Source organism: Tachypleus tridentatus, chromosome 10 (assembly GCF_004210375.1).
Source record: "Tachypleus tridentatus isolate NWPU-2018 chromosome 10, ASM421037v1, whole genome shotgun sequence".
In the NCBI taxonomy this organism is placed as follows: domain Eukaryota; kingdom Metazoa; phylum Arthropoda; class Merostomata; order Xiphosura; family Limulidae; genus Tachypleus; species Tachypleus tridentatus.
The window spans coordinates 84,415,803-84,438,267 of NC_134834.1; the positions used below are offsets into that span (position 1 = coordinate 84,415,803).

A 22,465-nucleotide genomic window follows, 5' to 3' on the forward strand; every position below is an offset into this window, starting at 1 on the left:
ATATTTCAGTGTCTTTGTTTTGGTTTGTAATTTATCCAGATATATTAGAAGAACAATATACTGTGGAGATTTGCAAGTTTTCAATGTCTCTGTTTTTGCCTGTAATACATCCAGATATATTTGAAAAACAAAATACTGTGGAAGTTTGTAAGATTTTAGTGTCTGTGATTTGGCCTGTATATTATCCAAATATATTAGAAAAACAAAATATTGTGGAAGTTTGTAAGTTTTCATTGTCTCTGTATTGTTTTGTTATTTATCTAGATATATTATCTAAACAAAATATTGTGGAAGTTTCTAAGATTTCAGTGTCTCTGTTTTAGCCTTAATTTATTCAAATATATTAGAAAAACAATATATTGTTGAAGTTTGTAAGTTTTCATTGTCTCTGTTTTGGCCTGTAATTTATCCATACATATTAGAAAAACAAAATATTGTGGAAATTTGTAAGTTTTCAGTGTCTCTGTTTTGGCCTGCAAGTTATCCAGATATATTAGAAAAACAAAATATTGTGGAGATTTGTCAGTTTTCAGTGTCTCTGTTTTGCTTGTAATTCATCCAGATATATCAGGAAACAAAATATTGTGGAAGTTTGTAAGTTTTCATTGTCTCTGTATTGGACTGTAATGCATCCAGATATATTAGGAAAGAAAATATTTTGTGAAGTTTGTAAGATTTCAGTGCCTCTGTATTGGCATGTAATTTATAGAGCGATATTTGAAAAAGAAAATATTTTGGAATTTGTAATTTTTCAATGTCTTTGTTTTGGCCTGTAATTTATCCAAATATATTAGAAGAACAATATACTGTGGAGATTTGTCAGTTTTCAGTGTCTCTGTTTTGCCTGTAATTCATCCAGATATATTATGAAACAAAATATTGTGGAAGTTTGTAAGATTTCAGTGCGTCTGTTTTGGCCTGTAATTTATCCAAATATATTAGAAGAACAATATACTGTGGAGATTTGTCAGTTTTCATTGTCTCTGTTTTGGCCTGTAATTTATCCATACATATTAGGAAACAAAATATTGTGGAAATTTATAGGCTTTGAAAGTCTCTGTTTTGGCCTATAATTTACCCACATTTATTAGAAAAACAATATAGTGTTGGAGTTTGTCAATATTTAGTGTCTCTTTTATGGCCTGTAATTTATGCAGACATACTAGAAAAACAAAATATTGTGGAGGATTGTAATTTTCAATGTCTGTTTTTTGGACTGAAAGTAATCTAGATATATTAGAAGAACAAAATATGGTTTAAGATTGTAAGTTTTCATTTTATCTGTATTGGCCTGTAATGTATCCAGATATATTAGGAAAGAAAATATTGTGGAAGTTTGTAAGATTTCAGTGCCTCTGTATTGGCATGTAATTTATCCAAATATATTAGAAGAACAATATACTGTGGATATTTGTAAATTTTCAATGTCTCTGGTTTGGCCTTTTATTTATAGAGATATATTACAAAAACAAAATATTCTGGAAGTTTGTTAATTTTTATTATCTCTGTTTTGTCCTGTAATTTATCAATACATATTAGAAAACAAAATATTGTGGAAGTTTGTAAATTTTTACTGTCACTGTTTTAGCCTGTAATTTATCCAGATATATTAGAAAAAGAAAATATTGTGGAAGTTTGTAAGTTTTCATTGTCTCTGTTTTGGCCTGTAATTTATTTGTATAGATTAAAAAAACAAAATATTGTAGAAGTTTGTTTATTTTCATTCTATGTCTTTTGGACTGTAATTTATCCATATATATTAGGAAAAGAAAATATTGTGGAAGTTTTTAAATTTTCATTGTCTCTGTTTTTTCCTGTAATTTATCAATACATATTAGAAAACAAAATATTGTGGAAGTTTCTAAATTTTTACTGTCACTGTTTTAGCCTGTAATTAATCCAGATATATTAGGAAACAAAATATTGTTGAAGTTTGTAAGATTCCAGTGCCTCTGTATTGGCATGTAATTTATTGAGAGATATTTGAAAAAGAAAATATTTTGGAATTTGTAATTTTTCAATGTCTTTGTTTTGGCCTGTAATTTATCCAAATATATTAGAAGAACAATATACTGTGGAGATTTGTAAATTTTTATTGTCTCTGGTTTCGCCTTTTATTTATAGAGATATATTACAAAAACAAAATATTGCGGAAGTTTGTAAGAGCTTAGTATCTCTGATTTAGCCGATAAGTTATACAGACCTATATGAAAAACAAAATATTTTGTAATTTGTAAACTTTCAGTATCACTGTTTTCACCAGTAATTTATAAGTATATATTAGAAAACCAAATTATTGTGGAAGTTTGTAAGTTTTCACTGGCTCTGTTTTGGCCTGTAATTTATTCAGATATATTAGAAAAACAAAATATTGTGAAAGTTTGTAAATTTTGAAAGTCTCAGTTTTGCCTGTAATTTCTCAAAATATATTAGAAAAACAAAATATTTTAGAAATTTGTAAGTTTTAATATCTCTGGTTGGGCCTGTAATTTATCGAGACATATTAGAAAAAAAATGGAATTTGTAAGTTTTCAGTAGTTTTGTATTCTCCTGTAATTTGTCCTGATTTATCAGAAATACAAAATATTGTGGAAGCTTGTAAGTTTACAGTGTCTCTGTTTTTGTTTTAATTTATCCTGATATATTAGAAAATGAAAATTTTGTGGAAGTATTTTAGTTTTAGTGTCATTGTTTTGGCCTCTAATTTAGCGATATGTATAAAATAAACAAAATATTGTGGAAGTTTGTAAGTTTTCAGTGTCTTTGTTTTCGTCTGTAATTTATTCAGATATATTAGAAATACAAAATAATGTGGAAGTTTGTAAGATTTTAGTATCTCTGATTTAGCCGATAAGTTATCCAGACATATTGGAAAAACAAAATATTTTGAAATTTGTAAGCTTTCAATATCACTGTTTTCACCAGTAATTTATGAGTATATATTAGAAAAACAAAATATTGTGGAAGTTTGTAAGTTTTCACTGTTTCTGTTTGGGCTTGTAATTTATTTGTATATATTAGAAAAACAAAATATTGTAGAAGTTTGTAAATTTTATGTGTCTCCGTTTTTACGTGTAATTTCTCTAGATATATTAGAAGAACAAAATATTGTGGTAGATTGTTAGTTTTCATTGTCTCTGTTTGGGTTTGTAATTTATCCAGATAAATAGAAAACAAAAATATTGTGGTTATTTGTAAGGTTTCATTGTCTCTGTTTTGGCCTGTAATTTTTCCGTATATATTACGAAAAAAATATTGTAGATGTTTCTAAGATTTCAGTGTCTCTGTTTTGGCCTTAATTTATTCAAATATATTAGAAAAAGAAAATATTGTGGATGTTTTTAAATTTTCATTGTCTCTGTTTTGTACTGATATTTATCAATACATATTAGAAAACAAAATATTGTGGAAGTTTGTAAATTTTTACTCTCACTGTTTTAGCCTGTAATTCATCCAGATATATTAGGAAACAAAATATTGTGGAAGTTTGTAAGTTTTCATTGTCTCTGTATTGGACTGTAATGCATCCAGATATATTAGGAAAGAAAATATTTTGGAATTTGTAATTTTTCAATGTCTTTGTTTTGGCCTGTAATTTATCCATACATATTAGAAGAACAATATACTGTGGAGATTTGTCAGTTTTCATTGTCTCTGTTTTGGCCTGTATATTAACCAGATATATTAGGAAAAGAAAATATTGTGGAAGTTTGTTAATTTTTAGTGTCTTTCGTTTAGCCTGTAATTAATCCAGATATATTAGAAAGACAAAATATTGTGGAGATATGTAAGTTTACAGAGTCTATGTTTGGGCCTATAATTTATTCAGGTATATGAGAAAAACAAATTATTGTGGACTTTTGTTATTTTTCAGTGTCTCTGTATTGTTTTGTTATTGATCTAGATATATTATATAAACAAAATATTGTGGAAGTTTCTAAGATTTTAGTATGTCTGATTTAGCCGATAAGTTATCAGGCATATTAGAAAAACAAAATATTTTGTAATTTGTAAGCTTTCAATATCACTGTTTTCACCAGTAATTTATAAGTATATATTAGAAAAACAAAATATTGTGGAAATTTGTAAGTTTTCCCTGTTTCTGTTTTGGTTTGTAATTTATACAGATATAATAGAAAACTAAAATATTGTGGTTATTTGTAAGGTTTCATTGTCTCTGTTTTGGCCTGTAATTTTTCTGTATATATTAAGAAAAAAATATTGTAGAATGTGTAAGCTTTTAAAGTCTTTGTTGTGGTTTGTAATTTATCCATATTTATGAGAAAAACAAAATATTGTGGAATATGTAAATTTTTAAATCCTTTGTTTTGGCCTATAATTTATCCAGATATATTAGAAAAACAAAATATTGTTAAAGTTTGTTAGTTTTCAGTGTCTTTGTTTTGGACTGAAACTTATCCATATGTACTAGAAAAAGAAAATATTGTGGAAGTTTGTAAGTTTTCAGTGTCTCTGTTTTGGCCTTTAATTCATACAGATATATAAGAAAAACTAAATATTTTGAAAATTTGTAAGATTTCAGTGTCTCTATTTTGGCCTGTAATTTATCCACAAAAATTATGAAAACGAAATATTGTGGAAATTTGTGAGTTTTCAATTTCTCTGTTTTTGCCTCTAATTTCTCAAGATATATGAGAAAAACAAAATACTTTAGAAATTTGTAAGTTTTAATATCTCTGGTTGGGCCTGTAATTTATCGAGACATTAGAAAAAAAAATTGGAATTTGTAAGTTTTCAGTAGTTTTGTATTCGAGTATAATTTGTCCAGATATATTAGAAAAACAAAATATTGTGGAAGTTTGTAAATTTTAGGTGTCTCTGTTTTGGCCTTTAATTTATACAGATATATGGAGAAAACAAAATATCTTGGAAATTTGTAATTTTTCAATGTCTGTGTTTGGGCATGTAATTTATGCATATATATTAGAGAAACAAATTATTGTGTTAGTCTGTAGATTTTCAGTGTCTCTGTGTTGTTTTGTAATTTATTGAGATATAATAGAAAAAATATGTTGTGTAACTTTGTAATTCTTTAGTGTCTGCAATTTGGCCTTGAAATTATCCATATATATTAGAAAAACAAAATATTGTAAAATTTTGTAAATTTTCAATGTCTCTGTTTTTGCCTCTAATTTCTCAAGATATATGAGAAAAACAAAATACTTTAGAAATTTGTAAGTTTTAATATCTCTGGTTGGGCCTGTAATTTATCGAGACATTAGAAAAAAAAATTGGAATTTGTAAGTTTTCAGTAGTTTTGTATTCGAGTATAATTTGTCCAGATTTATCAGAAAAACATAATATTGTGGAAACTTGTATGTTTTCAGTGCCCCTGTTTTGGCCGGTAATTTATCCAGATATATTAGAAAAACATAATGTTGTGGAAATTTGAAAGTTTACAGTGTCTCTGTTTTTGTTTTAATTTATCCTGATATATTAGAAAATGAAAATTTTGTGGAAGCATTTTAGTTTTAGTGTCATTGTTTTGGCCTCTAATTTAGCGATATGTATAAAATAAACAAAATATTGTGGAAGTTTGTAAGTTTTCAGTGTCTTTGTTTTCGTCTGTAATTTATTCAGATATATTAGAAATACAAAATATTGGGGAAGTTTGTAAATTTTCAACGTCTCTCTTTTTGGCCTGCAATTTTCCAGATATATTAGAAAAACAAAATATTGTGGAATTTTGTAGGTTTTCAGTATCTCTGTTTTGGCCTTAATTTATGCTGTTATATTAGTTTGATTGAGTGATTTAGTGTTTTATGGCACAAAGCAGCGAGGCTATCTGTGCGAGACATTCGGTAAAAATGTAATAAAAAAATAAATAAATGTACTAATAGACATAAATGGAAATGAAGGTAAAACAAAAAAGTATAAAACCAATGTTGACACCTAGTCTAAAATGTTAAGATAGAAGGTAGAGTATAAGAAGTTGTAAGGTATTTACTCTAGCAAAAAGGTAATGATCATAACCCGCCAGGAAGACTAACAGGTAAGTTCAAGAACCACCGTCAATCACCTGAAGTTGGCCTTTCCAGTCCTGGTTCCGGGTTATGTGTCATAGCAGCTATTATCAAAATGTAAAAGAATAAAAGTTTTAAAAGACACTCCGCAAAATCGTAATAATGAGTAGCCAAATGTCCAGTAACAAGATAAAGTCAAGTAAATGGAGTAAAATTTGTAAAAGTAATTGAAGATAAAAGCAAAACGGCAATTAAAACAGAAAGTGGCGTAAAAACCAATGTTGACATCCAATCAACAAAGTTGTAAAGGACTACCTGTAGCAGAATGGTAATGATCATAACCCGCCAGGAAGACTAACAGGTAAGTATAAAAACCACCGTCAGTCACCTTAAGTTGGTCTTTCCAGTCCTGGTTCCGGGTTATGAGTCAATATGGCCAGTACTAAAAAGTAAAGTAGTGAAAGTGTGAAATTCTATGCAGCAAAAGTATAATAACAACTCGCCAGGACGACTAACGAGTAGTTGAAACGGATAGTTCAAACAGTAGCGTTAGTCACCTGAAGTTGGCCTTTCCAGTCCTGGAGTCAAGTTATTTAATGTTCTGGCCATTGTCCAATGTCAAATTGAATGAGAGAGATTAAAATTGTAAAAAAGGAACCACAATTAAAAAGGTGTAATGAATAAATATGCAACACTTAAATGAGATTAAAAAGAATAATGGCCATTAAAAAATTAAAAACATTATCAAGGTGGACAGAGTCACCATCACCAATAACTCTGTCCAATGTTACAGACCGACCCTGGGAAAAAATATGTTTAAAATATTGCCGTCGTTGAGAATTGTAACGATGGCAAGAAAGTAAAACATGGCTGATTGTGATTTGAGTGTTACACAAACTACACATTGGTGCATCAGTTCCAGATAAAAGAAAATGATGAGTTAAAAAACTGTGACCAATGCGTAGCCTAGTAAGAACAACTTCCTCCTTCCGAACTTTACGGAAGCTAGATGGCCAAAGTCAAATTTTGGGTTTGATATGAAAAAGTTTGTTGTCGCGTTGCTCACTCCAAGTGGACTGCCAGCTGGCACGGAGCCGAGCCTTGAAGACAACACCATAGTCCATGTACGGAATAGGCATAGGAGTGATGGTGCTGAAGCAGACATATTTAGCTGCCATGTGTGCAAGCTCGTTCCCGCGAATACCAACATGGCCTGGTATCCAGAAAAACTGGATTGAAGTAGCTGCTAATGAGAAATGGGCCAGTCGGTTTCGAATATCAGCGAGAATAGGATGTGAGCTAACGTGTAGCGATTCCAAGGCAAGTATAGAACTAAGCGAATCAGTATAAATAGTGAAGTTGGAGTACTGCTCAGCTGCAATATGATCCAGGGCAAGACATATGGCATACAGTTCAGCAGTGAACACAGAAGCTGTAGAAGGGATTCTGCGCGCAACTACTGACCCATAGCAAACCATAGCAGAGCCCACTGAATTACCTGATTTGGAACCATCTGTATAAATGGGAACTGAATGATTGTTTGAAAGATATTCATTGAATAAAAGACGGTACTTCCAATCTGGAGTATCTGCCTTTTTTAGGTGAGTGAAAGAAAGGTCACATTTGAGGGCTGTAATAAGCCATGGTGGGATGGGCTGACCTGTGGAATCTGCAATGTTATCCAAGGAGAGACCCAATTCATCCAATTGCGCCCGGATGCGAAGGCCAAACAAAGCAATGACAGATCGTCTGTTCTGAAAAAGTACTGCCCACCGAGGAAGGAAAACACATTTCCAGGTGGGATGCTTTGGTAAGGAATGAAGTTTCGAAGTATATTGTAAAGATAGTTGCAAACGGCGAAGGTGTAGAGAAGGTTCATGAGATTCAATGTATATACTTTGAACTGGAGAGGTACGGAAAGCCCCAGTGCAGAGTCGAAGTCCTTGGTGATGAATGGGGTCCAGCATCTTTAAGGCCGAGGGTCTGGCAGAGCCATAGACCTTTGATCCATAATCGAGTTTCGATCTAATAAGAGCACGATATACCTTTAACATTGAACAGCGATCTGCCCCCCAACTGGTAGAAGAGAGAACACGGAGGATGTTCAGTGCTCTTGTGCATTTGACCCGAAGCTGCTTTAAGTGTGGTATAAAGGTCAGTTTACAATCAAAGATAAGCCCCAAGAACTTGGTCTACAGGACCACTGGCAGCAAAACTTCACCGATATGAAGTTCAGGATCAGGGTGAATACCCCGTCGACGGCAAAAGTGCATGCATACAGTTTTGAAGAGAGAGAAATTAAAGCCGTTCGCCAGAGTCCACTTCCGTACACAATTGAGGGCGGTTTGTAGTTGCCGCTCAATATATCTCATATTTGACGACTGACATGAGATGTGAAAGTCGTCGACATACAGCCCATTTGCAACAGTGAGAGGGAGTTGTTCAGTGATGGCATTTATCTTTATACTGAAGAGTGTAACACTCAATACACAGCCTTGAGGGACTCCAAGTTCCTGTATAAAAGAACGGGAAAGTGTCGAACCCACACGAACTTGGAATCTCCTGTCCATTAAAATTTTTTTAATAAACATGGGTAGATGGCCACGTAACCCATATGTATGGAGGTCTCGCAAAACGCCATACCTCCATGTTGTGTTGTAAGCCTTCTCTATGTCAAAGAATATTGATACAAGATGTTGGCGGTTGAGAAAGGCTTCTCTGATAGATGTTTCAAGACGAATTAGGTGGTCTGTGGTGAAGTGCTGTCGACGGAACCCACACTGGGTGGGCGACAGGAGGTTGTTTGATTCAAGGAACCAAACAAGACGAGCATTAACCATCCTTTCTAATGTCTTACAGAGACAGCTCGTCAAAGCAATTGGACGGTAGTTTGAAGGAATCTTGGGATCTTTCCCTGGCTTAGAGAAAGGTAAAATAATAGCCTGGCGCCAGGCATCAGGAAAAACATTCTTCTGCCAGATCCGGTTGAAAACAATCAGAAGGACATCAAGAGAAGCAGGAGATAGATGGTGCAGCATGTCATAATGAATATCATCAGGTCCAACAGACGTACTGGCAGACCGATGAAGGGCCATTTTTTAGTTCCACCAGGGTAAAGGGACAATTATAGTGAAAGAAACAGTCAGTTCGAAAGGAAAGAGGTGATCGCTCTTCCCGAGTCTTGATGGCCAGGAAGGTGGAGGAACAAGCAGAAGTGCTAGATACCCGGCAAAAGCTTTCACCTAGAGTGTTAGCGATGTTCCGAACATCAGTCACCTCCTGACCATCAGAGAGTAAGATCGAGACGGGGACAGAAGTGTAGTGCCCATTAACCTTTCGAATCCTGTCCCATATGATCTTGAAACTGGTGGTAGAAGATATGCTGGTTGTGAACGTAATCCAAAATTCCTCCTGGCTTTGACGTCTTACCCACTTAGCATGTGCACGGGCCCGTTGGAAAGCAACCCGGTTTGAAAGTGTGGGATATCTACGAAAAGTATCCCAGGCCCGCTTTTGAGCCTTCCGCGCTAAGTGGCAAGCAGGATTCCACCACGGACGAGGATATCGTGGAAAACGTGTCGAGGTTTTAGGAATACACTGAGCAGCTGCATGTGTAATACAGTCAGTTACCGCTGCTACACAGTCGTCTATTGATGGCTGATTTACGATGACAGGATCAAGTTCTGCGAGAGCAGTGAAAGTGGACCAGTCTGCCTGATCCAGCTTCCACCGGGGGCACGCGGGTAGGGTGGCATCGACCACGGCCAGTATCTCTCAAAAGGATCGGAAAATGATCACTGCCTAGTGGATTACTGTCAACCCTCCATGAAAAATTGGAGAATAATGAAGGGGAGCAAACTGAGAGATCAATAGCGGTAAAGGACTGACTACGTGCATGAAAATAAGTGGAAGAACCAGTATTGAAAAGAGAAAGATTGTGATCAGAGAGCATCCGCTCTACAGATCGGCCCCTCCCATCAATAATAGCACTTCCCCAGAGGGGATGATGTCCATTAAAATCCCCTAGGATTAGAAATGGAGATGGCAACTGTTCAACGAGAGCATCAAGATCTGATTGATCATATGTCTCTCCAGGGGACAGGTACAGAGAACAAACAGTGATGGTATGACCCAAGGAAACACGGATGGCTACAGCCTCCAAGGGTGTGTTGAGTGACAAAGACAGGGTGGGCACGTGTTGATCAACCAACAGTGCCACCCCTCCATGTACTCGACCATCACACAACCTGTCATTTCTGTACAGAGAAAACTGCCGAATGGAGACAGTATCAGCAGTTTTGAGAAATGTTTCTTGTAAAGAAAGACAAACAGGATGGTAGGAAGCAATCAGCGTTTTGATATCATCCAGATTAGAACGTAACCCTCGACAGTTCCATTGTATCAAGGTGGCCATTTTTAAGAACGGGTAGGTGAAGTGGCTGGAGAACCCTTCGGTTTACGACCACGTCTTTTTTCTTTACTGTCTTTAGTCGCAGGAGGTCTATCAACCTCCATGGATCCTGCTCTGGGTCGGGTGGGCAGGTTTTTGTTATTGGAAGGGGAATCCAGTGACTGAGGACGCAAACGAATAATTGTTTTGTCTCTTGTTCTGGGAGAAAAAGATGTATCAGAAGAAATGCCTGTATTTGAAACTGAAGGACGTGGATCTTGAGGTTTGTTGGAAGGTATGGGAGGAACAGAGATGGGTGTGGAAGTCGATTCATCAACCTTTTTAACCACGGAGGTCAAAAGGCTTTTCATTTGTTTTGAAAACGATTCTCTTGGAGGCACAGAGAGATCTGTCTGCACTCCCACTGTAGTTGTGGAATGAAGTGCAGCAGCATATGTCCGAGATGGAGTTGTGGACAGCAATTTCCGAGCCTCAGGATAACTAATGTTATGTGTCGTTTTCAAACGCTGCACCTCTTTTTCCTCCAACCATTTTGGGCAAAAATGAAAGTAAGAGGGGTGAGAACCATTGCAGTTTACGCAATGTGGGTTCATGTCACAGTCACAGGCATCGTGGTCCTTGCCTCCACAACGAGCACATGTCAGGGAACCACGACAATATGTCTTTGAGTGGCCGAATCTCTGACATTGGAAACATCGAAGAGGATTTGGTATGTATGGCCGAACCCTGCAATTGAGATAACCTGCCTTGATGGTGGCAGGTGCACGTGGTGAAGTAAATGTTAAAACGAGGGTATTTGTTGGAAGTGTAACTCCATCTTTGCGAGTGGAGATGCGCCTCACTGCAGAAACTCCTTGAGTGGAGAGACCAGCGAGAATCTCTGACTCGGGAACGTTCTTCAAATCCCTTTCAACAATAACTCCTCGTGAAGAATTCAAAGTAGCATGGGGTGTAACCTCAATAGGTATATCCCCAATTGCCTTTGAATTCAAGAGGAGTTCACTGTTTTGGGATGTGGATGTTTCAACCAATATGTCACCAGATCGAAGTTTTTTTACTGACTTTGGAGAGCCAGCAAGTACCTCTAGTCCCTTTTGAATAAAAACAGGGGACATTTGCCCTAAAGGTTTTTTCCGAAAGAGAATGTAATATAAGAAAATGAGGTATGTGTGTCACTGATATTGAAGATTGATGTTCTGAGTATTCAAGACGTGGTCGCTTACCCATTGACTGTTTTTTTACAATTTTATTTAAATTTTTTAGAGGATCCATAGGTAAAAGAAAAATTTCGGTACCCACTGACCCCACCCACCATGGAGCCCTACAAGGGGACGCACTACAAAGTCATGCAAGGACAATGCAGCAACGCCAGGGTTTCATGAGCACTATACCCAAACACCAGCATCAGGCACAATGTCCACAACACCCGTTGAGAACTTCCAACACTGGTACTTGGTTGACTCTAACCCAAGTGGACCAGCCGATTGACCCAAGGGGGGCCACCCAAAGGCCGCCCGTCTACAGGAATTCGAGGCCAAAGTGGTGTGTTAGGGTTGGACCCCTCAACCACCAGGATCCTCTCCTCCCCTTCATGGGTCGCCACGCACGGCAAACATGTGGGTGGATGTTTAGATCCCAGAGAAGGTAACCAGATAGAACAGAACCTTCCCTGGGTCCCCTCACCACGTACAGGAATCCACACCGAGGGGCTGTTATATTAGAAAATCAAAGTATTATGGAAATTTGTAAGTTTTCAGTGTCTCTGTTTAAGCCTGTAATTTATCCACACATATTAGGAAAACAAAATATTGTGGAAATTTGTAAGGTTTCTAGTGTCTCTGTTTTGGCCTGTAATTTATCCATATGTATGAGAAAAACAAATTATTGTGGTCGTCTGTAAGTTTTCAGTGTGTCTGTGTTGTTTTGTAATTTTTCCAGATATATTAGAGAAACAAAATATTGTGGAAGTTTGTAGGTTTCTAGTGTCTTTGTTTTGGTCTGTAATTTATACAGATACATTAGAAAAACAAAATATTGTGGGAGTTTGTAAGTTTTCAGTGTTTCTGTGTTGTTTTGTAACTTATCCAGATATATTAGAAAAATATATTGTGTAACTTTGTAATTTTTTAGTGTCTTTGATTTGGCCTATAATTTATCCTGATATATTAGAAAAACATAATATTGTGGAAGAATTTTAGTTTTCAGTGTCATTGTTTTAGTCTGAAATTTATCGATATGCATAAGAAAAACAAAATATTGTGGAAGTTTGTAAGTTTTCAGTGTCTTTGTTTTCACCTCTAATTTGTCAAGATATATTAGAAAAACAAAAAAATGTATAATTTGTAAGTTGTCAGCAGCTTTGTCTTGGCCTGTAATTTATGCAGATATATTAGAAAAACAAATTATTGTGTTAGTCTCTAGATTTTCAGTGTCTCTGTGTTGTTTTCTAATTTATCCTGATATATTACAAAAACAAAATATTGTGGGACTTTGTAAGTTTTCAGTGTTTCTGTGTTGTTTTGTAATTTATCCAGATATATTAGAAAAATATATTGTGTAACTTTGTAATTTTTTAGTGTTTGAAATCTGGCCTGTAATGTATCTAGATATATTGGAAAAACAAAATATTGTGGAAGTTTGTAAATTTTCAACGTCTCTGTTTTTGGTCGGCAATTTTCCAGATATATTAGAAAAACAAAATATTGTGGAAGTTTTTAAAATTTCAGTGTTTTTGTTTTGGTCTGTAATTTATCGATATGTATTTGAAAAACAGAATATTATGGAATTTTGTAGGTTTTCAATGACTCTTTTTTGGCCTGTAAATTATCAAGATATATTAGAAAAACATAATATTGTGGAAGGTTGTAGATTTCTAGTGTCTCTCTTTTTGCCTGTAGCTTGTAAAGATATATTAGAAAAAAAATTTTAGAAATTAGTAAGTTTTAAAGTCTCTGTTTGGGCCTATAATTGATTGAGATATATTAGAAAACCAAAAAATGTGGAATATGTAAATTATCAATGCCTCTATTTTGGCTTGTAATTTATCGAGATATATTGGAAAAACAAAATATTGTGAAAGTTTGTAAATTCTCAACGTCTCTCTTTTTGGCATGTAATTTATCCTGATATATTAGATAAACAAAAAGTGTGGAATTTGTAAGTTTTCAGTGTCATTGTTTTCGCCTGTAATTTATCCAGATATATTAGAAATACAAAATATTGTAGAATGTGTGAGCTTTCAATGTGTTTGTTGTGTCCTGTAATTTATCCATATTTATTAGAAAAACAAAATATTGTGGAATATGTAAATTATCAATGCCTCTGTTTTGGCCTATAGTTTATCCAGATATATTAGAAAAAAAAATATTTTAAAAGTTTGTTAGTTTTCAGTGTCTTTGTTTTGGCCTTTAAATTATACAAATATATAAGAAAAACGAAATATATTGGAAATTTGTAAGTTTTCAATGTCTGTGTTTGGGCCTGTAATTTGTCCAGATGTATAAGAAAACAAAATATTATGATAGTTTGTTTATATTCAGTGTCTCTATTTTATCCTGTAATTTATTCAGACATATTAGAAAATCAAAATATTGTGGAAGTTTGTAAGTTTTCAGTGTTTTTGTTTTGGCCTGTAATTTATCGAGGTATATTGGAAAAACAAAAACTGTGGAATTTGTAAGTTTTTAGAAGCTTTGTATTGGCTTGCAAGTTATCCAGATGTGTTAGAAAAACAAAATATTGTGGAAATTTAAATTTTTCAATGTCTCTGTTTTGGCCTTTAATTTGTCCAGATATATTATAAAAACAAAATATTGGGAAAGTGTGGAAGTGTTAAGTGTGTCTATTTTGCCTGTAAATTATCCAGACATCTTAGAAAAACAAATTATTGTGGTAGTCTGTAAGTTTTCAGTGTATCTCTGTTTTTTTGTGTTTTATCCAGATATAATAGAATAACGAAATATTGTGTAACTTTGTAATTTTTTAGTGCCTGTGATTTGACCTGTAATTTCTCCTCATATATTGGAAAAACAAAATATTGTGGAAGTTTGCAAGTTTTCATTGTCTCTGTTTAAGCCTGTATTTTATCGACACATTTTAGGAAAACAAAATATTGTGGAAAATTTGCGAGTTTTTAATTTCTCTCTTTTGGCTTGTAATTTATCCATACGTATTAGAAAAACAAAATATTGTGGAAGTTTGTAAGTTTTCAATGTCTCTGTTTGGGCCTATAATTTATCGAGATATATTAAAAATCAAAATATTGTAAGAATTTGTAAATTTTCAATGTCTGTGTTTTTGCCTGTAATTTGTCAAGATATATTAAAAAAAATATTCTAGAAAGTTGTAAGTTTTAATGTCTCTGTTTTGGCCTGTAATTTATCGAGATATATTAGAAAAACAAAAAATGTGGAATTTGTATCTTTTCAGTAGCTTTGTATTGGCTCAGAATTTATCTAGATATATTAGAAATACAAAATATTGTAGAATTTGTAAGTTTTCATTGTCTTTGTTGTGGCCGGTAAATTATCCATATTTATTAGAAAAACAAAATATTGTGGGGTATATGTAAATGAGCAATGCCTCTATTTTGGCTTGTAATTTATCCAGATATATTAGAAAAACAAAATATTGTGGAAGTATGCAGGTTTTCAGTGTCTCTATTTTCGCCTGTAATTTGTCGAGATATATCAGAAAAACTAAATATTGTAAAAGTTTGTTAGTTTTCAGTGTCTTTGTTTTGGACTGAAATTTATCCATATATATTAGAAAAACATAATATTGTGGAAGTATTTTAGTTTTCAGTGTCATTGTTTTAGCCTGAAATTTATCGATATGCATAAGAAAAACAAAATATTGTGGAAGTTTGTAAGTTTTCAGTGTCTTTGTTTTCGCCTGTAATTTATGCAGATATATTAGAAAAACAAATTATTGTGTTTGTCTCTTGATTTTCAGTGTTTCTGTGTTGTTTTGTAATTTATCCAAATATATTAGAAAAAATATATTGTGTAACTTTGTAATTTTTTAGTGTTTGTAATTTGGCCTGTAATGTATCTAGATATATAGGAAAACAAAATATTGTGGAGGTTTGTAAATTTTCAACGTCTCTCTTTTTGGCTTGCAATTTTCCAGATATAGTAGAAAAACAAAATATTGTGGAAGTTTGTAAGTTTTCAGTGTCTCTATTTTGGCATGTAATTAATCGAGATATATTAAAAATGAACATCTTGTGGAAGTTTGTAAATTTTCAATGTCTCTTTTTTTGTCCTGTAATTTATCCAGATATATTAGAAAAACAAAATATTGTGAAAGTGTGGAAATTTTCAGTGTGTCTATTTTGCCTGTAATTTATCCAGACATATTAGAAATCAAAATATTTTGGAAGTTTGTAAGTTTTGAGTGATTTTGTTTTGGCCTGTAATTTATCCATATGTATTAGAAAAACAAATTATTCTGGTAGTCTGGAAGTTTTCAGTGTATCTGTGTTGTTTTCTAATTTTTACAGATACATTAGAAAAATATATTGTGTAACTTTGTAATTTTTTAGTGTCTGTGATTTGACCTGTAATTTATACTGATTTATTGGAAATACAAAATATTGTGGAAGTTTGTTAGTTTTATGTTTCTGTTTTGGATTGTAATTGATCCAGATATATTAGAAAAACAAAGTATTGTGGAAATTTGTAAGTTTCCAATGTCTCTCTTTGGGCCTGTAATTTATCCAGATATATTAGAAAACAAAATATTGTAGAATTTGTAAGCTTTCAATGTCTTTGTTGTGGCCGGTAATTTATCCAGATATATTAGAAGAACAAAATATTGTAAAGTTTTGTTAGTTTTCAGTGTCTTTGTTTTGTCCTGAAATTTATTCACATGTATTAGAAGGGGAAGTTTGTTTATATTCAGTGTCTCTATTTTGGCCTGTAATTTATCCAGACCTATTAGAAAAACAAAATATTGGAAGATTTTAATTTTCAATGTCTCTGTTTCGGACTGAAATTTTTCAGATGTATTAGAAGAACAAAATATTGTCTATGGTTGTAAGCTTTCAGTGTGACTGTTTTGGCCTGTAATTTTTCCGTATATATCAGAAAATCAAAATATTGTGGAAGTTTGTGAGCTTCAATGTCTCTGTTTTGGACTGTAATTGATCCAGATATTTTAGGAAAACAAAATATTATGGAAATTTGTGAGGTTTCAATTTCTCTGTTTTGGCCTGTAATTTATCCAGATATATTAGAAGAACAAAATATTGTGGAAGTTTGTAGGTTTTGAGTGTTTCTGTTTTGGCCTGTAATTTATCCATATGCATTAGAAAAACAAATTATTGTGGAAGTTTGTAATTTTTTAGTGTCTGTGATTTGGCCTTTAATTTATTCTGATATATTAGAAAAACAAAATATTGTTGAAGTTTGAAAGTTTACTGTGTTTCTGTTTTGGCCTGTAATTTATCCTGATATATTAGAAAAACAAAATATTGTGGAAGTTTGTAAGTTTCCTGTGTCTTAAATATCTTAATTGGAGAGAACATATTTAACTTATCAAAACTCTTTTCTAATTCTGGTACTAATATTTTGTTCCAAACTGGTTGTTTCAGTTATTTAAATTTTGCCTTTCATTATGAAATTTTTGCGACATGAAGTTAAGGTGTAAGCTTGACTTACCTCATTATCAGAGGAATAATTTTGAATCACCTTGTTATTACATTTTTTTGTGATTAGGTATAATAACTTTAACTTTATTCGGTATTATAATTTCCTATGATGAGTTAACGTATAATTTTGACTTACTTAATTATTAAAAAGTTTCTTCTATTAGTTAGCGTGTATCTTTGACTTACTGAATTATTAAAGAGTTTCTTCTATTAGTTAGCGTGTATCTTTGACTTATTTATTAAAGAGTTTCTTCTATTAGTTAACGTGTAACTTTGACTTAATTATTAAAGAATTTCTTCTATTAGTTAATGTGTAACTTTGACTTAATTATTAAAGAGTTTCTTCTATTAGTTAGCATGTAAATTTGACTGACTTAATTATTAAGGAATTTTTTCTGTTAGATAATGTGTAACTTTGACTTAATTATTAAAGAGTTTATTCTATTAGTTAAAATGTAGTCTTGATTCACCTCATTATTGGAGTTTTCTGTCTTCAGTTAACGTGTGACATCATTATTAATTTTTCTTACACTAATTAAAATGTAATCATGACTTACCTCATTATCAGAGCTTCCATGAGAAAATCCATTTCAGCTTGACTAGAAGACTGTTCCGGTAAGGTCTTAAAAAGTAATGGTTACACGTATTAGATATACAAAAATCATAATATAAATCGAGATAATTAATTGGTCATTATTATAAACAACATAGTCCTCAGTAACTACTATGATATGTAGTGTAAATTATAATATATCTTGGCCTTTAAATGGTTTATAAATTATAATTAAACATATTTTTTACAATGTTAAATATATTCGTAGTCCAATGAACATAATAACTACCGCATGGTGACATTAATAGTCCATTCTTGAACATGGATAAAGGATCAAATTATAAGTCATTAGTAATTACAATGTTAGTATGTTTAGTAAGGCATAGCTCACTTTAAAAATATTAGGGTGTCCTTTCAATATCTTATCTCGACATCTGAAATATTATATATTACAAAACTAAGTTGGAAGCATCGTATTTCTCCAGTTTTTTACCAACGAATTTTTGGCTACCTTCTTTGAAAAGTTTTGAATTTTTTCAGCCAAGAAAGATTTTTATTGAATGTTTCTCATGTTATTATTGATAATGCCAATGTTTAATAGAAGGTTTACAGAAATCATTCTGTACACAATAGAAAACGTAGTTTAGTCGTACAATTCTGTACAGAATAGTTGTTATTTTAACATTCCGTTTTATATGTAAAGAGCAAAATTATTTAACCTTACTATTCTAATAATGAAGTCATTTTCATAAAATGTTTTGTACAAACGTTCCAGCAGCAAAAACTTTACACGGTTTCAGCAGTTAGATTTGACTTTTGAATAACAGAAACTAGTTTATCTCAAATAAACAATTCTGATATTCAAAAGTCAAATTTAATAAACATATAATTTTGAAATTAGTTTGTTCGCCAACCTTTGAGATCTACATGCCTGGATTTTAACGTTTTACCGTAAGTGATATATTTTTACGTGATTGACGTTATCTTTAATCAAGTTGGAAGACATTTTTAAGAATAACTGGTTAAATAAGTTCCTCCAACATCTATTGGCAACGAAATAACGGCTGAATCACTGCCTATTAACTGTGTCTTATAAATATATCCTATTCTCATGATGACATTCTTTGATTGTTGTAGGATTTCATGTACTGCTGCACAAGGATTACATAAACTTTTGAACCAATAAATCAGAGGGGAAGGGACTGCTCAACAGCACGCCCCGCCAACTGTTGGGCTACTATACTTTTGTTTGGACAGTTGTTGTTTTGAATTAAGCACAAAGCTACACGTGGGATATGTGTGCTCTGCCCACCACAGATATCGAAACCCGGTTTTTAGCGTTGTAAGCCCGCAGGCATACCGCTAAGCCACTGGGGGCATGTTTGGACAGATAATGAGATTTGACTGTTTGGTTTAGTTTGTTTTGAATTTCGCGCAAAGCTATACGAGAGATATCTGCGATAGCCGTTCCTCGTTTTGGAATGTAAGACTAGAGAAAAGGCAGCTAGTCATCACTTCCCAGTTCTTGGGCTACTCTTTTACAACCGAATAGTGGGATTTACCGTACCATTATAACACCCTCACGGTTGAAAGGGCGAGCATGTTTGGAGTTATGTGGCTTCAAACCCGCGATCCTCAGATTACTAGTCGAGTGCCTTAACCATCTGGCCATGCCGGGCCAAATTTGACTGTAATATTCTCATAATACAGACAGAACGAGCTGTTGCTTGGAGAATCCTCGAATTCATAATCCGGGCATGTTAACCCCGAGGTCACAGACGGTTTCCTTTGTTTCTTTTGAATAACACATATCCACTGTTATTTTTGATGAACAGGGACTTTAAATGTTGGATAAGTTCATGTTCTTAAGCTCCGTTCCTTAGTGTTCGTGCTGTTCGTATTCATAGATGATTTTAATACTTTTGTTTGAATTACAAAATAATTTGCATTTCCATTGGATAATTTTCTTCAGGACAATCTGACAAACTCAGTTACTGGAAGAATGTAATTTTATTTTAAAACTCTATTAATAATCATGATATAATTCGTCTTAATGTAGCAAGGTGGAGTACTATTTCTATTTAATGCACCTACGTAATCATCTTATTCACAGAAACTTGTCAATTGTTGTCAAGGGCAGCTAAGGAAAAAATGGTTTGCATTATTTGGAACTGATTGTAGCGTAACTAAATGTAATTTTTAAAGAGTTTATAAATGAAGAAAATCTTTCGTTTTAATCAACAGTTTATTTGTTTTTACTTTATGTGTTATATTATGAAGATTGTGTTAACCATGATTAACAAATGATTTGTATTCAAATTGTTTGTTATATTTTAATGTATATTTTCACTTCAAGTAAATGTGTGAGTAGATTTAGTTGAACACGTGTTAAAGTTGCAATGACAAATGTCTGGTGACATAAAAAAAATTACCTTTACAGCTACAGGAGTGTCGCCAAGGTATCCACTGTAGACCTCTCCGAATGCCCCTTGGCCCAAGGCTCTGAAATGAAAATACTTTTTTAATATCCTTTCTACGTTTATAAATATACTTGGTACCTGTTATTTAAATCAGAACTTAATATTTTTATCAACAAATCAACACGATTTTCTCTTTTTTTAAAATCCAAGATTTCATACTTGATCAAAGTGAGATTCTCTCGAGGGATTTCACTGAGGTCCTTGACCGTGTACATACTTCCACCAAATTCATAGTTAGGATTGTAGTCAGTAAGCACCCCACCATTCTGACGAAGTTGATTCAGCTGGACTTCGGCGCTGCTCAATGGTTCGTGATGAACATCTCGTATATGCCTCTTCCGATAGCGGCTGGCTACATTTGGAAAAAAAAAAAAAAGGTCCATTTTACATTAACCCATAAAATGTCTAATGTAACAGATAAACACCAAGAGATCCGTTTTACATTAACTCATACAATGTTTAATATAATACATAACCACTAAGAGGTCCATTTTATATTAATTCGTAAAGTGTCTAATGGAACAGATAAACACCAAGAGATCCATCTTGCATTAACTCATACAATGTTTAATATAATGCATAACCACTAAGAGGTCCATTTTATATTAATTCATAAAGTCTTTAAGTGACAGATAACCACCAAGAGATCCATCTTGCATTAACTCATACAATGTTTAATATAATGAATAACCACTAAGAGGTCCATTTTATATTAATTCATAAAGTCTTTAAGTGACAGATAACCACCAAGAGATCCATCTTGCATTACCTCAGAATGTGTCTAAGTGGCAGATAATAATAAAACCTTAATCTTGTATTGCTTATAAAGTGACGGATAGCCATGAAGGGACCCACATTACATTAATTATAATCTTTTATTATGTGACAGATAACCAATGAAAGGCCCATCTTGTACCAATTCATAAATTGTTTTATGTGGTAGATAACCACCGAAAGATTCATCTTATATTAACTCATTAGGGGTCAAAGGCGGCCAGTTCTCTTATACCAAATCGTGAGGTGTCTAAGCTAAAAGATAACCACCAAGAGATCCATCTGATATTAATTCATGAGGTGTCTGAAACGATAGATAATCACCAAGAGACCTATCATATGTAAGATGAGAGATAACCATCAAAGTAATGCAAATTTTATCTTATATTTGCAACAAACAATCAAGCCAGTATTTAAGAAATCACTATAAAATACACAAATATTCCTGAATTAATAAAGACTTGGGAGTGATCAACGCTAAGCAAGCAAGATAACATGGGCAGAATTATTCATATGATAGATAAACCTATTTTAACTGGTTTAGTCATTCTTCTGTTTATTTTTTCTTTCGAGCACGCAGATATAATCTTAACACCAAGTTTTCTGAACCGTTAGGCTTAAGAAATTTTAAAATATATATATTTGAAATAAAACTGCCACAGTTCTTAGAACATTTAGGAGATAATTACTTACATGCTAAAAAGGAGAAGAACAGTACCACTGCCAGTGTCACAAAGACGCACAAAATAATTACTATTAATTGGTGCATTGGAAGATGGAAACTTTCGCTCTTAACTGGCACTGCAAAAGAAACTGTGAATAATAAATTTTATAATATATACTTGAACGACTTTTCACATAAAATGTTTCTACAAAAGGCTTGACGAAAAACATTAAATAATTAACAAAGGAAGGTGAAATTAATATAATTATCCAGTTGTTCAGTCAAAGAGTAAATCAACCTCATATAATAATGCAGCCAAAATTTAAAGATCACAAAATAACAGCTTGATGATCCATCAATTTTACTATATAAAGGTTCCGAACATTGCAATAAAAATTTAAAATTCTGATATTCATTTACAAAATTTGAAAACCATAATAAAGTTCAACATACTGATGTCCATATTTCTCTTCCTATTTAACAGTGACCCTACCTTAGTGTTTCTGTAGTATAAGTTTCTTTGGAGAACAGACTTGCCAGTAACGTTCTAACGTTTTGTACAGCTTTCCTAAATCTATAAACGTCTTCAGGCTACGACTTTTAGCCGTTTATTTAAACACCTCAAAATCGTTAAATCCCATTGAATTCTACATCGTGGAACTTGACAGACACATGATCAAGCGGGATTACGGTGTTCCCAATTTATTTTATCATTTTTTCCAAGAAAACCGCTGTGGATTTTAAAGTGAGTCTGGAAGCTTGGGAACAACCGGAAACATCAAATTATTATTTCGTATTATCTTTAAAATACCAGGAGATATGCCCAGATTCTTCACAATAGCCCTTTGATTTGGAGAGAACTCTTTCGTAACAACAGATAATGTTTTTATTTCGAACTGGTTTGGTGTAGTTCCAAAGTTTATTGCTTACCTAGGTGTGCTACTCTT

At 33.0% G+C, this 22,465-nt stretch overlaps 1 protein-coding gene across 2 annotated transcripts in view; it reads right to left on the minus strand.

The window, feature by feature from the left end:
- The window catches only part of LOC143229753 (tyrosine-protein kinase receptor-like), a 215,406-nt gene that overhangs the window by 152,152 nt on the left and 40,789 nt on the right, over positions 1-22,465 (minus strand). Inside the window, exons 18-21 of one of the 2 annotated variants that reach the window (XM_076462508.1) lie at positions 21,548-21,655; positions 20,240-20,432; positions 20,033-20,102; positions 17,605-17,669 (exon numbers count right to left, since the gene is read on the minus strand). In XM_076462508.1, coding sequence (XP_076318623.1) covers positions 17,605-17,669; positions 20,033-20,102; positions 20,240-20,432; positions 21,548-21,655 — 436 coding nt within the window. Of the gene's footprint in view, positions 1-17,604; positions 17,670-20,032; positions 20,103-20,239; positions 20,433-21,547; positions 21,668-22,465 lie in introns of both variants that reach the window. The other variant, XM_076462507.1, reaches the window with a different exon arrangement.